General features: G+C 51.7%; 2 protein-coding genes across 5 annotated transcripts; both read right to left on the reverse strand.

Annotated features, from left to right (window-relative positions):
* Nucleotides 1-854: 854 nt before the first annotated feature.
* Nucleotides 855-4,080, reverse strand: MYL6 (myosin light chain 6). Of its 3 annotated transcripts, XM_047739753.1 has the most exons (7): nucleotides 3,949-4,080; nucleotides 3,686-3,713; nucleotides 2,659-2,802; nucleotides 2,264-2,437; nucleotides 2,096-2,173; nucleotides 1,751-1,795; nucleotides 855-1,044 (listed from the first exon to the last, which is right to left on the reverse strand). In XM_047739753.1, the coding sequence occupies exons 1-6, from the start codon at nucleotides 3,949-3,951 to the stop codon at nucleotides 1,767-1,769; spliced, it is 456 nt and encodes a 151-aa protein (XP_047595709.1). In that variant the 5' UTR covers nucleotides 3,952-4,080; the 3' UTR covers nucleotides 855-1,044; nucleotides 1,751-1,766. The 3 variants fall into 3 exon arrangements, with proteins under 3 accessions (XP_047595709.1, XP_047595708.1, XP_047595710.1); XM_047739752.1 differs by lacking the exon at nucleotides 1,751-1,795; XM_047739754.1 differs by lacking the exons at nucleotides 1,751-1,795; nucleotides 3,686-3,713; nucleotides 3,949-4,080 and adding an exon at nucleotides 3,473-3,492.
* Nucleotides 4,081-4,310: 230 nt separating this feature from the next.
* On the reverse strand, nucleotides 4,311-9,172 carry MYL6B (myosin light chain 6B). 2 transcript variants are annotated; one of them, XM_047739749.1, is made up of 8 exons: nucleotides 9,019-9,172; nucleotides 7,117-7,339; nucleotides 6,359-6,386; nucleotides 5,990-6,133; nucleotides 5,587-5,760; nucleotides 4,754-4,831; nucleotides 4,565-4,603; nucleotides 4,311-4,424 (listed from the first exon to the last, which is right to left on the reverse strand). In XM_047739749.1, the coding sequence occupies exons 2-7, from the start codon at nucleotides 7,291-7,293 to the stop codon at nucleotides 4,575-4,577; spliced, it is 630 nt and encodes a 209-aa protein (XP_047595705.1). In that variant the 5' UTR covers nucleotides 7,294-7,339; nucleotides 9,019-9,172; the 3' UTR covers nucleotides 4,311-4,424; nucleotides 4,565-4,574. The 2 variants fall into 2 exon arrangements, with proteins under 2 accessions (XP_047595705.1, XP_047595707.1); XM_047739751.1 differs by having other exon boundaries at nucleotides 4,534-4,603.
* Nucleotides 9,173-13,005: the final 3,833 nt, after the last annotated feature.

Genomic DNA, 13,005 nt, shown 5'->3' on the forward strand with positions numbered 1-13,005 from the left:
TTGGCACCTTTCTTCTGTTCAAGGTTTTCTGTAAATTTTCTTTTTTTTTTTCTTTTCTTTTCTCTTTTCTCTTTTTTTTTTTTTTTTTTTTTATAAATTAATTTGCTTTCAGTTCCATCTTGTGAATGCTTCTGTGTTCTCTGACCTGTGGCTATCAGGCAGGGGGATTTGGGCTGGGGCAGCCTTCCCGGAGTCCTTCCCAGGGGCATTCGCCTGGGCTGGAGAGGCACTGGGCCAGCCACTGGGACACAGCCACTAGGCCTCTCTCTGCAGTGGGCTGCGGGCAGCATAAGCGTGGGGACTGTGCCCTGGGGTGTGGGAGCTGGGCAGAGGTGCTCACCTGCCCTAAAAATAGCTGAGACTCGGAAGAACGTCCCCACAACCTGGAGATTTTGTGTATTTATCCTCGCAGAAGTAAGGGCTTCGTTCCTTTCCTTATTAAGGCGGGAAGAAGGCAGGCATTTCACAAGCTTGTGTTATGAAGTGACAGGCTTAGGCAGTGCTAACAGAGGCCTGGCTTTCGCTCCATCAGACACTCCCTGGGCTTTCCCCACAAGAGGCCACCAGTGCTTGGGAGGGTGAGGGTTGGGTTGAACCAGTTGGAGGGCTAGGAGGACCTCCTGGTGGGAGACTGCACGAGCATGGTCAGCCTTAGTCCTAAGGGTATATCTGGCTTCCTTAATCCTCCAGGGGGTAGACTTTGTGGCATCAATGAATGGAGCCAGCAGTCCTTAAATGACACCAAGATGGATCCTACAAGCCCTTCTTCCCCAAGCTTTCCCAACCCCTGGCCTAGGACCCTAGATGGTCTCTCCTGCCCTTCACCCTGCTCAGGAAGGAAAGTAGAACCGAACTTAGGGCACAGAGCAAGTTTATTTGGTGACTGCTGACAGCAAATATTCTCCAAGAGACAAGCTGGCAGAGGTGCTGTGACAAGAGGACCTAGGACACGTTTGGGGCTACATGCAGTCTCACGCGGGGGAAGGCACGGGGCTTGGGCACACCAGGAACATCCTCAGCCATTCAGCACCATACGGACAAGCTCTGTGGATTGGAGAGAGGGATGAGCCAGGGAGGAGGGCCGCGGGGAGGGGTCCACCAGGGGCCAGGAGACCATAGGACCACGAAGGTAGCCTAGGAGTACGCCCGCAGAAACCAACCCTGGCTTTGCGGAGGAGCCACCTTGATCTGCCCAGTTCTCTCGGCCCCCAGCTCCCCCCGCACCCGCTATTAGCCCCTCCACCCCACCCTGAGCAGCGAGAACACAGCAGGAGGCAGAAAAGTTCTTAACTACACCTACAGCTACTGTCAGCCATTGGCAGGAGAGGACAGAGGTTTGGGTTAGGGTACCTCCAAGCTGCCCAGCAGAAGGAAGAAGAAAAGACTAGTCAGCTCCAGCAGCACAACAGGGCAGGTAACCTACCCCCCTATGCCAACCACCTGTGCCCCAGGGCCAGAGGTTCACCCCTAGGCAAGACCAGAACAGGCTGGTGCGAGTTCCCAGACACCAGCACCCTGGACCCTATAAGCAAAACCTCAGAGCCCATTCTAGGAGAAAAGGAGGTACCACACCCCCAGGCTGTCTTCCTCTTTGAGGAACCCCTCCCCTTCCCAGTCAGCTCCATGCAGAAACATGCTAGGAGGAAGTCAGATGGTAGTAGGGGAAGGACAGGGGCTAGAGAGCAGAGGTTGGGCAGAAAAACACTGGGGAGGGGGCAACTAGAGAAGGGGAGGCTGGGAGGAGCCGTACCCGCCCCATGGGCCCGTCACCCCGACAGGATATGCCTCACAAACGCTGCAGGAAGGAAGAGACATTCATGGTGAAGACAAGACACAGACGTGGGGTGAAGGGGTCAGGTGATGGAGGAACAGACATTCCCTTTGATGTCCCATTCCCGCCTCCCAACCCCCTTTACACATTACCCCTTCCTTTCCTGTCATGTTCCCATGGCCTCCCACTCCTGGGCTGGGCTGGGCCCTGCCCTGCCCCTTGCCTCCAGGTTCTTTTTGTAGCCCAGGGACAGGGAGAGCCCCAAACGCTGGGGGTGACCTGCCTAGACAACTTCGTCCACGAGAGCCCCAATTCATCCCTCACCTTCATAGTTGATACAACCGTTGCTGTCCTCGTGCCCTGCCACCAGCATCTCTACTTCTTCCTCGGTCATCTTCTCGCCTGTAGAGAGAGAAAAAATGCATTTTGGGAACTGGGTGGCAGGCATGAATCAGGTGGACTGCCACTCTAGGAGCCAGGGTAGAGTCTTACCCAGGGTGACAAGAACATGCCGGATTTCAGCACCCATGACGGTGCCATTCCCCTCCTTGTCAAACACCCGAAGGCCTTCAACATAGTCCTCATAGGTGCCCTGGTCCTTGTTCTTGGCCACAGTCTGCAGCATGGGCAGGAAGTGTTCAAAGTCCAGCACCTTCACATTCATCTCTGCCATAAAGGAGGCAGAAGAAAAGTCACACAGGTTCTTGGGACTGAGGACATAACAGGGACCACGAGTGAGGAGGCTGTCACTCAAAGCAGGAGAAATCTGTTGGGTTTGCTGAGATAAACCCGCCTGAGTTCTGGGCCTATGCAGATAAAGGGAAGCTCTCAGCTGAAGAGCTGTAGGCCCATCACCACACTGAGAAATTGTCCACAAGGACCCTCACCATCACTCTTGGGGTTCCCCAGGACCTTGAGCACCTCGGCGTTGGTGGGGTTCTGGCCCAGGGCCCTCATCACGTCCCCACACTGGCTGTACAGGATCTTGCCATCCCCTGTTCGGTCAAACAGCTGAAAGGCCTCCTTGAACTCTGAAGATTCAGATATACATCAGCACTGAGCATATGGGGGGTTAACCCAAACCCCCCCCCTCACAACCCCTTCTGCCCATTCAACTTCGATCATGCTGAGGAAACCAGGTATTTGTACCACTGTACACCTAAGTCCACTAAGAGGAGCCTAGTGTCCCTGCCTCCCAACACAGGTGTCCCACATGACACAGCTTTCCTCCCCCCTGAGCAGAACTGTCATTCACAGATCCCTCTGCCTACAGCAAGCCTGCCCAACTGCCTCACTACTCTTACTAAGGGCAGGAATTTGCCACCGCCCTGTCTGGGGCCTGTCCTTATAAGGAAGTAGGAGCAGCAGCCTGGGACTGGGGTCATCCCAGCCTGATACTTCCCACCCCTCCTGTACAGAAAGAGACCTTCAGAGGGTACAGCTATGAAATATCCTCAGCAAATCCCCCTGTCCCCATTTTCACAAGATTCCAGGTCACTGCTTTTTACAATCTTCACAGTTCCAAGCTGAGGGGGGGGCGGGGGGGGGCAGGCGGGGTGTTATCACAGGAGGAAAAAAGAGGCAGAAGCTGATTAAGGGACAGAGGAGCACAGGCAACTTAATACACCCTCCCCACACCCCACACACAACAGGCATTAGGTGACCAAGTTGTTTCACATACCCACACCACCTAAAACTCACCCGGGGCTTGGGGCTCGGATCTAGAGTGGAAGGGGAGGGAGGAAGAAAGAGTGAGAAAAGAAAATGGAGGCTCCAGAAAGCGGGAGAAGGGAATCCGGTAAGTACTTCCCTGGGGGCGCTGAAGAGATGACAGGTTGGGGTTAGGAGGTAGGTGCTAGAGGCGGGGGTCCCTCTCCCTAAACATGACCTCAGTAGGGGTCAGAGATTACTTACCTGCAGTCTGGTCCTCGGTGAAATCACACTGCTCAGGGAAGAGGGGAGCAGTCAGCATCTGAACCCCAAGCTTCTATCCCAGTCCCACAAACTGAACCACAAACTCCTGTTCCGAGCTGGGGACTCGCTTCCCGACAAGACCCCCAAACTTTCCAACCCCACCCCGACCTTCTAGGCCCTCAGCTTCCCTTTGCAAACCCCCACCCCCGACTTCCCGCGTCTCGCCCCAAATCCCGTTCATCGTTCCAGGCCCCGGGCCCCACCATCTTGACGGCTCCGCTCCGCGGGACCTTTCCCTGCAGTAATGGCTCCGGTTCCCCACCCAACCCTAGTCTTAGTACGTCCCAATGACGTCACTCTCAGCTGATCCAGCCAATAGGAGTCTTGGCCTGGCTTTATGCAGATAACATCGCTATATTAGTAATGAGGTGGGCAGGGCCCGCCGCTGCTTCCCTCGGCTTAGCCCTACCTGGCTAGGAGGAAACCGCAGAAACGGATCGAGCGGGGCGCAGAGAGCTCGCTACTCGGTGCAGGGAGATCAGAGGATATCGGATTGGATATCGGTCACTGCCCCCTCCCTTCCTCCCTCCCCCACCTCGGAAGAAAGCAACAGTCGGACGCCTAGTGAGGAATAGTCTCTTTATTTGGAAACAATAGGTGGCCTCCTAGTGGCAGGAACGTGTTTCCGCCGGCCGGAGAGGCGCGGGGGTGGGGGGTTGGTGTCCGACCCCCACCGCATCTGTGGAAAAACATGCAAGTTGCTAAGGCCGGTCGCTCGCGCGCAGCAGGACATGAAAACGCACTTCCCTGCTTTCCTGCCCTGGCTGAGGAAAGGAAAGGAAACTTGCCTCTCGGGGAGTGGGGCGGGAGAAGCCCTACCTGTAGGAGCTCAGACGCTTAGGATGTGCTTCAGGAAGGCTGCAGAGAGGAGGCAAGAGGGGTTCAGAAGCAGGCCCTTGGATAATCCATCTGATTTTAACAATCTAGGTCTCGGGTGTCCCCATCCACAGACCGCGAGCCTTCTGCCTCCCCTCCTTCCCTGTCCCTTCTGCTCTGCTGGACCCTCACCTTCATAGTTGATGCAGCCATTGCTGTCCTCATGTCCTGCCAGAACAGTCTCCACCTCCTCTTCAGTCATCTTCTCTCCTGAGCCCCAGACATAGCATTTTAGTCCCTGCCCTCCCTCCCTCACCAACCAGGCCTCTCTCTTCTAGGTGGTACCTTCTCTTCTCCCACCCTTGGAAACTTGCTCATGGCAACAGAACCCCAAAGGAATCCCCTCCTTTCTTTTTTTTTTTTTTTTAAAGATTTTATTTATTTGTCAGAGAGAGAGAGGGAGAGAGAGCGAGCACAGGCAGACAGAATGGCAGGCAGAGGCAGAGGGAGAAGCAGGCTCCCTGATGAGCAGAGAGCCCGATGTGGGACTCGATCCCAGGACGCCAGGATCATGACCCGAGCCGAAGGCAGCTGCCCAACCAACTGAGCCACCCAGGTGTCCCAGGAATCCCCTCCTTATAATGGTAACAGCTAGAAGCTGTCCCTGGATCTTGCTTATCATTTCACCTGCACTAGCACCTGGTGAAAGCTTTCACAGAGGGAAAGTGAATTCCAAGAGGGTTTAGGGGCTACCAGATCACAGAGCACAAGCATCTCTTCCACAACAGAAAATCAGGTTTTCCACCTCATCCTCTTTCCTCTGTCCTTTGGGAGGCATCTGCATCTACCCTCACTTTACCTCCTGCAGGAAGAAGCCCTTCGGATTCTGCCCCATGGCTCTGACCTTCTCAGTCTCTTGCCCATGACCTATAGGCCGATAATCCTTCTTGGCTCTGCCTACTTGGCTAACCTTCTTGGTCCACCCTCTCCTCTCCAACCCACAGGAGTTCTGGTCCCTGCCTCACCCAGGGTGGTAAGGACATGTCTGAGCTCTGCTCCCATGACTTTGCCATTCCCCTCTTTGTCAAACACCCGAAGCCCTTCCAGGTAGTCCTCATATGTGCCTTGGTCCCGGTTTTTGGCTACGGCCTGGAGCATGGGCAGGAAAGTCTCGAAGTCCACACGCCGGGACTTCAGCTCTAGTGGTTGGAAAGAGGAGGGAGAGGTCAGTGCAGTGTCACCTTGGACCCAGCTCCCATCCCTACCACATAGGCCTTCATCCTGTTCAACATTCAGTTTGTTTTTCTAGCCGCGTTTGATAGTTTTTGAAGTCCTGAAACCCACCCCAGCATCCTCTGTCACCTTGCCAACATTCCTCGGTTCCACCACCACACTGAAAACCCGCATTGTTCCAGGCAACCCCCTCACCATCACTCTTGGGGTTCCCCAGGACCTTGAGCACCTCGGCGTTGGTGGGGTTCTGGCCCAGGGCCCTCATCACATCCCCACACTGACTGTACAGGATCTTGCCATCCCCTACTCGGTCAAACAGCTCAAAAGCCTCCTTGAACTCTGAAGTATAAGCAAAGGTCAGTATTGGGACCAGGGGTTCCCATCGCCACCCCCCCCCCCAACAGAAAGGAGATTCAGAAACTATGTGCTAGAGCTGGGCAGAATAGGGAACCCCAAAACCACTAGTGTGGAAGTTTTCAAGGTTGGGACCGGAGTCAGGGGAAGAGAAAGAGGATCTGACCAGGGGCTTGGGACTAGACAGAGGAGGGACCAGCTTCTCCTCACCCTCCAGCTGGTCCTTGTTAAACTCGATCTGTGGAAGAAAAGAGCAGGTGAGGAGGGATGACAGGGCTCATTCAATCTCTCTCCAGCACTCCTCCCAACCAACTGGCAGCCACTTTTGGGGAGGGGCCCAACGAGACCAGGCTGGGGGCCCAGCCACCTCAGTCCCATTCCCAGCTCTGGACCTTGGGAGAATCCCAAGAGGAGGAATTATGGGGGGGAGGGTTTCCTGGGAACAGGGTTAATCCCATGCCACCTGTTTCCCTCCCTCCAGTGCCCTGAGCTCTGCATCCCTCACATAACTGGGGGCTGAACAAAGGCTAAATTTACCCCTGGCCCCCAGCTGTGATTGTCTAACAAGTCTGTCCTCTTCAGCCTTCCCTCCTGGGGTTCGGAGCTGTGGCTTTTAGAATTGAACAGTCAGCCAGGCACAGGCACAAGCTCCCTCTCTTCACCTTGAAACCGTCCTCAGAACCCAGATGTTCCCCATCTCATGGGTCCCTGCCTCTGGCAGGGGGGTCAGTGAGAATGTGTGTACATATCCACACACATGTTATAGGTTAGAGGGAGAGAACAAAAAAGAACAGCAGAGTCATAAGCCTGGATGCTTTGAAATGGCAGGGGGCGGGGGGGGACTAAGAGTAATCTCTAATATCTGCTGGTTCTCACTGATTCCCTGTTTTCTAGATACCCCCTCATCTCCTAGGCTGTTTCCCACCCTGTATCATCCCTTCCAAATTCTTCACTTTCCCGGAACTCACCACCACTTTGGAGAGGTCGATGGGGGGCTCCTGGGTTTTCTGAGGGGCTGGAGGGGCAGCTGGAGCTGGCTCAGCCTTGGTCTTGGCTGGAGGGGCCCCAACTGCGGGTTTGGCAGCAGGTTTGGCAATAGAGGGTCCTGCCGGTTTCTTCATAGGAAAATCCTTCTTGGGAGGCATGATGTCCGGTGGCCAAAGGACAGTGTGCCGATGGGGGCACCCATCTCTGTTTAAATAGCCAGGGAGTCTGGGATGTCAAGGGGCGGGGGCAGGGGCAGGGAGCCAGTTGGCGGTGGGGAGGGTGAGATAGAGGAGAGATATGCTGGCCTGCCCTGGACTCCTATGGTTCAGGACTCCTGTCCCAAGGTCTTCTCGCTTCTGTTCACTTGGCCCCAAATGCTGGCCAGAACAATGGCCCCTTTGGGGGCAGGGGAAGGAAGCCAGAGATGGCCCAGAATGAGGGAGTTAACCTCCAGGGTAAGGATAGGATGTTTGCCAGTGACAGACACTGACATAGGAGTGAGGCAAAGAAGAGGATGCAGGCATTCCAGGCCTCAACCCCCTGACACAGAGTAGACCTTTTTTCTAGCAGCTTTAGATTCTTGAAGGCTGAGGCAGGGAGCGGGGCCTTGTGAACTGGGATTGTTTTTTTTATTTTATTAAAAAAATTTTCATTTTATTTATCTGACAGACAGAGATCACAGGTAGGCAGAGAGGCAGGCAGAGAGAGAGAGAGAAAGGAAAGCAGGCTCCCTGCCAAGCAGAGAGCCTGATGCGGGGCTCGATCCCAGGACCCTGGGATCACGACCTGACGAAGGCAGAGGCTTTAACCCACTGAACCACCCAGGCGCCCCTAAGGGATTGTTAAAGTGGAGTCTGGGAAGGGCACCTGCTTAGCTCAGTCAGTAGAACATATGACTCCTATCTCTCAGAGTTGTAGGTTCAGGCCCCACATTGCGTGTGCAGACTACTTAAAATAAAATCTTAAAAAAAAAAAAAAAGTGGGGTCTGGGAGCAGTGAAAGGTGAAAAGAACAAGCAGCTCCTCCACTCCCCTCTGACCAAGGTTGAGGAACAGGGGTAGTTGACCCCATAGACTAATAATCCCCAAAATTTACAGTCCCTGCTGCCTTCCCTCCCAGCCCAGAACTGGAATTGTGCACAATATAGATAAAGAATAGTAACAGAAAGAGGAGTGTGACACCCCCATTGTCTCCTGTTCCCAGTATTGTATTAAGGGTAAGGGTGGGGGCAAGGATCAGATTTACTGCCCACCACCCATACTCCCAAGGAAGGAACCCTTTTCCACAAGCCCATGGTCATTCAGGTCAGACAAAGGTAGGGTGCCTGCTGAATATGCAGCTGAATTTGCAGGGACTCACTCTATGGTGGCACCTGAGGGGAGGGGCAGGAGGCCCTGAGAGGCAAAGGGCCTAAATCCTAAAATCTCTAATCCAAAAGGATGTGGGAGGTCCAATGGGCTCCACGGGTACTTACCCCTCAACCAGAGAATAATAAAAACTCTGACACTGGCCCCAAGTCCCAAACCTTGCAGGGGGGCGCCAGGGTTGGGTCTAAGTCTGAGGTGGTTGGGAGAGGGGGGAGGTTGCTGGCTACTTTTGTTCTAGGGAAAAGGAAGGAAAGGATTTAAGCAGCATTCTGAGGACGATAGTAGTGATTCCCCTTAGACCCTGGGGTTCAGAGTGGATGATCTGCCTTCCACTTGCAAAAATGCGTCTGAATCTTATTACTGAACATTGTCCCATTTTAGAAAAATCAGAATCATTCCACCCTCCCAGAATACATCTCACACACACACGCACACACCCACGCACACGCACGCACGCACACCTTAAATCAAGCTTAAATAAAGGAAAGAGTCCCTCCCCAGCTCCCCAAAACTCACCCTGCGGGGTCCAGGTAAGGGTGGAGGCGGGGCGCTGGGAGGAGGCTGCGGGCCCCTAAGGGTTAACTCCAGAGGCCTCGGAGCATGCCGGGAGTCGTAGTCCTCGAGTTCCCGCGGGCTCACGGGAGACGCAGCTGTTTAGCAGGAGGAGGACGCCCAGGCGGTGGCTTCCGGCAGGTGGCGGCGGTTGGTGACTCAGGAAGTTTTGGCGCACTTCTTGTCCCGGAACTAAAAGGCAATGCTCAATTTATAGTCCCCTCCCCTGACCCTAAAAGCGTGCGGGGAGCCCCCAGGATATCTCCCTTGCCCAGCCGTGAGTTCCCCGTTTAGTGCGGACTGGGATATTTTCTCCGAATCGGCTTGTGGGAGAACGCCGGACCAGGGGGAGGGCCAAAGGCCGGGTGGAAGGCGTAGTGGGGTGCACTCAGCGCCCCGGCTTAGCTTACTCTCGCGGTTTGGTAGAAGAGAGCAGAGGTCACTGAGTTGTTATGTGACTTGGAACAATAACTCCAAAGTGTTTCTTTTTCCTCTCTCCTTTTATTTAAATGAGCTAGTAGTTGAAAATCAATGTTAAGATTTGGGATTAAGCTTGATTCCCTACCCCAGTTTCTCCCAGGTTGAAGTTTCTTCTTACCGCGGTCGGGACTTCACGGGTCCGCCTGGAATGGAGGCTCGGCACTCCAGCCCTTTCAGTCTGTGACATCTCCGCTAGCCTTGGACATCTCATTCCCCAAACCATTATCTGAGGTTCCCCGCCCTGTGCTGGGAGGGAACCAACTGGTCAGGCCCTGCGTTAGTAAATGCCGCGCCCCTGGTGCTGAGGCTGGGGCTACCTGGGCGGGTGTTCAGGCGGAGGTTCGGAGTAGAAACCCCGTGCGAGCTCGGGAGGGTGAAGCATAAATAAACTTGATGGGCAGTAAGTGATGTTTGCTGGTTGGGGCAAGCTGCTCGGAAGAGTAGAAATCTTAGCAACTATCCCCTGAAGCCTCCACCGAGCCCTTACCACTCCAGGGGCTAAATTATCTCAGGCAGCAAAGGGGGAGCCAAAGAGAAGGGCTCACACCACTCTGTTTAGATTGGAACCCAGGTTCTACCAGGTATTTGCTGGTAACCAACAAGTTTAGTTACCTCTGTGTGCCTCAGTTCCCCCATCTGTAAAATAAGGATAGTAGTAGCTAGCTCATAAGGCTGTTGGGAGGAGGAGATCTGTTAATATTTGTAAAATAGAATGGGGCCTGGCACAGAGTAAGTAGTGAATAAGTGTGAAATAAATTTCCTTTACTCTTCCCAACATATGAAGTTGCTGGTTTTTCCCCCATTTTCTACCCATAAACGATCACTGGACCTGAAGAAATGGAGCAAGAAGAAATATGTTCTCATAATTGTTTGGTTAGGAAGCTGGGGAAGAGCTGTATCACAAATGCCTTTTTGTGTCTTTCATCATGTTAGCAGTAGTTCATTTGGAAAATGTGGTTTATCTGATTATTCTTTTTCCCTCTTCCCCTTGGTCTAGCTTTAGCCCTCTTTTGGCACTTTGTCAAGTAGAAGCTGTTATGGCATCATCTGACTTCCTAGCATTTTTTTCTGCTTTATAAAGAAGTAGTGCAAAGAGAAAACATGAAGACTCTTGGCAAACAGATTGGAGAATGTCCTTCATTTCTCATACTGTTCCTTTTTTTTAATCATAAATAATGCAAACTATACTGAACATGATCTTAACCAGGCATAGGTGATTTCTTCAACACATGTGGATTTTGGATTTTCTGTGACAAATGCCTCTCTCTCCTCTCTCCACACATAGCATTTGACTTGTAAGTTTTTAGGGATTGCATATTTATTCTAATATTAGTCTCAACATAGAATAATTAGAAAGGGCACATCTTTAAAAGTAAAAGAAAAATACACATTAAAAACCTAAGAGAGGGGTGCCTGGGTGGCTCAGATAGGTGTCTGCCTTCTGCTTTTAGGTCATGATCCCAGGGTCCTGGGATTGAGCCCTGCATCTGGCTCTTTGCTCAGCGGGGAGTCTGCTTCTCCCTCTCTCTCCCCACTGTTCCCTCTGCTTGTGCTCTCTCACTCTCTCTGTCGAATAAATAAATAAAATCTTAAAAAAAAAAAAACAAAACCTAAGAGCACAGGGTCGCCTAGGTGACTCAGTCGGTTGAGCATCCGTTGAGCATCTGACTTGATTGCGACTCTCGTTAAGATTTCAGGGTTGTGAGATGGAGCCTCATGTGGACTATATTCTGGGCACAGGGCCTGCTTAACGTTCTTTCTCCCTCTGCCTCTCTCCCCGGCATTGTGTGCATGCATTTTCTCCCTCTTAAAAACAAACAAACAAAAAAACTAATAGAACAACTCTTGGAATTACACAGCACTATAGATCTTCAGTTACTTGATTAATTGTGGGTTCACCCTATATAGCTTAACTAGCTCTTTAAACACTAGCTAACGTGTTAAGATGTATAATAGTTTAGGAAGAGAGAACACTATTTCCTAAGTAAATAGAGAATTTGTTAGGAATCATATCCTCAGTCCTTTGGCATTTTGACCAGGAAATGGTATTCATGGTAATAACCCATAACAGAAAGAAGGAGGAGGATAATAAGGATGTTTTATGATACATGGGTAGTTTTTAAAGTCTTTCCTCAGTCCCATTTTTTAAAAGATTTTATTTATTTATTTGAATGAGAGAGAGCACAAGGAGAGGGGAGGAGCAGAGGGAGAAGCAGACTTCCCTTGAGCAGGTAGCCGGATGTGGGACTCAATCCCAGACCCTGGGATCATGACCTGAGCTGACCTGAGCAGAAGACAGATGCTTAAACAACTGAGCAACCCAGATGCTCCCCAAGTCCCATTTTTAATAAGCCCACACTATATGCAAGATATAAGCAGAAAAAAGAAATATATGTAAGTATGCTAGTTTCATTTTTTTTTTTTTTTACTGCTCTAAAATAGTGGTTCTCAGACCTAGCTGTTCTTTTTTTTTTTTTTTTAAGATTTTATTTATTTATTTGACAGATAGAGATCACAAGCAGGCAGAGAGGCAGGCAGAGAGAAGGAGAAAGCAGGCTCCCTGCTGAGCAGAGCCCGATGCGGGGCTTGATCCCAGGACCCTGGAACCATGACCCAAGCCAAAGGCAGAGGCTTTAACCCACTGAGCCACCCAGGCGCCCCAAGACTTAGCTGTTCTTTAGAATCTCCCGGGAACTTTATAAACAGACAGACTTCCAGGCTCAGCCCGCAGAGATTCTGACTCTAGGTCTGTGTTAGGTCTGGAAATCTATTGATATTTTTAGCTACAGAAAGGACAGAGAACAAACTAACATAGGTAACTACAGCTTTAATAAGAGGAGCAATCTTGGGACGCCTGGGTGGCTCAGTTGGTTAAGCAGCTGCCTTCGGCTCAGGTCATGATCCCAGCATCCTGGGATCGAGTCCCACATCGGGCTCCTTGCTTGGCGGGGAGCCTGCTTCTCCCTCTGCCTCTGCCTGTGCTTGCTCTCTCTCCCTCTCTCTCTGACCAAAAAAAAAAAAAAAAATAAGAGGAGCGATCTTTTTGAAATGTGCATTTGATTATGTCATCTCCCTACCTAAAATCCTTCCATGTGTTTTGATAAAGACTGAATCTTTAGTTGGGCCACAAAACCTGGCAGTTTCAAACGCTGCTTGCTTGTACCAGCCACACCTCTATACCAGCCACATCTACTAGCTTTCAGATCTTCAAAGGGATCATGTTCCTTTTTTTCAGGTTGTTGCCACTGTCTTTTCTGTCTCTGTCCCCTATCCCTACTAACACACACTCTTTCTGGGGCCAAGCAGAGTACGGTGCCTGGCATGTACTGGGCAGTCAAATATCTGGAGAATGAATGGCTCTCTGGATAAAAGGGAAGGGTCAAGGATGGACACTGACACTAGTAAGTTAATTAGGAAATAGATTAGGGATTCAGGAGATAGAGTTCCTAGGTATTTTTACTCTATAGTAGA

The sequence above is a fragment of the Lutra lutra genome, chromosome 8, assembly GCF_902655055.1.
Source record: "Lutra lutra chromosome 8, mLutLut1.2, whole genome shotgun sequence".
NCBI lineage: Eukaryota > Metazoa > Chordata > Mammalia > Carnivora > Mustelidae > Lutra > Lutra lutra.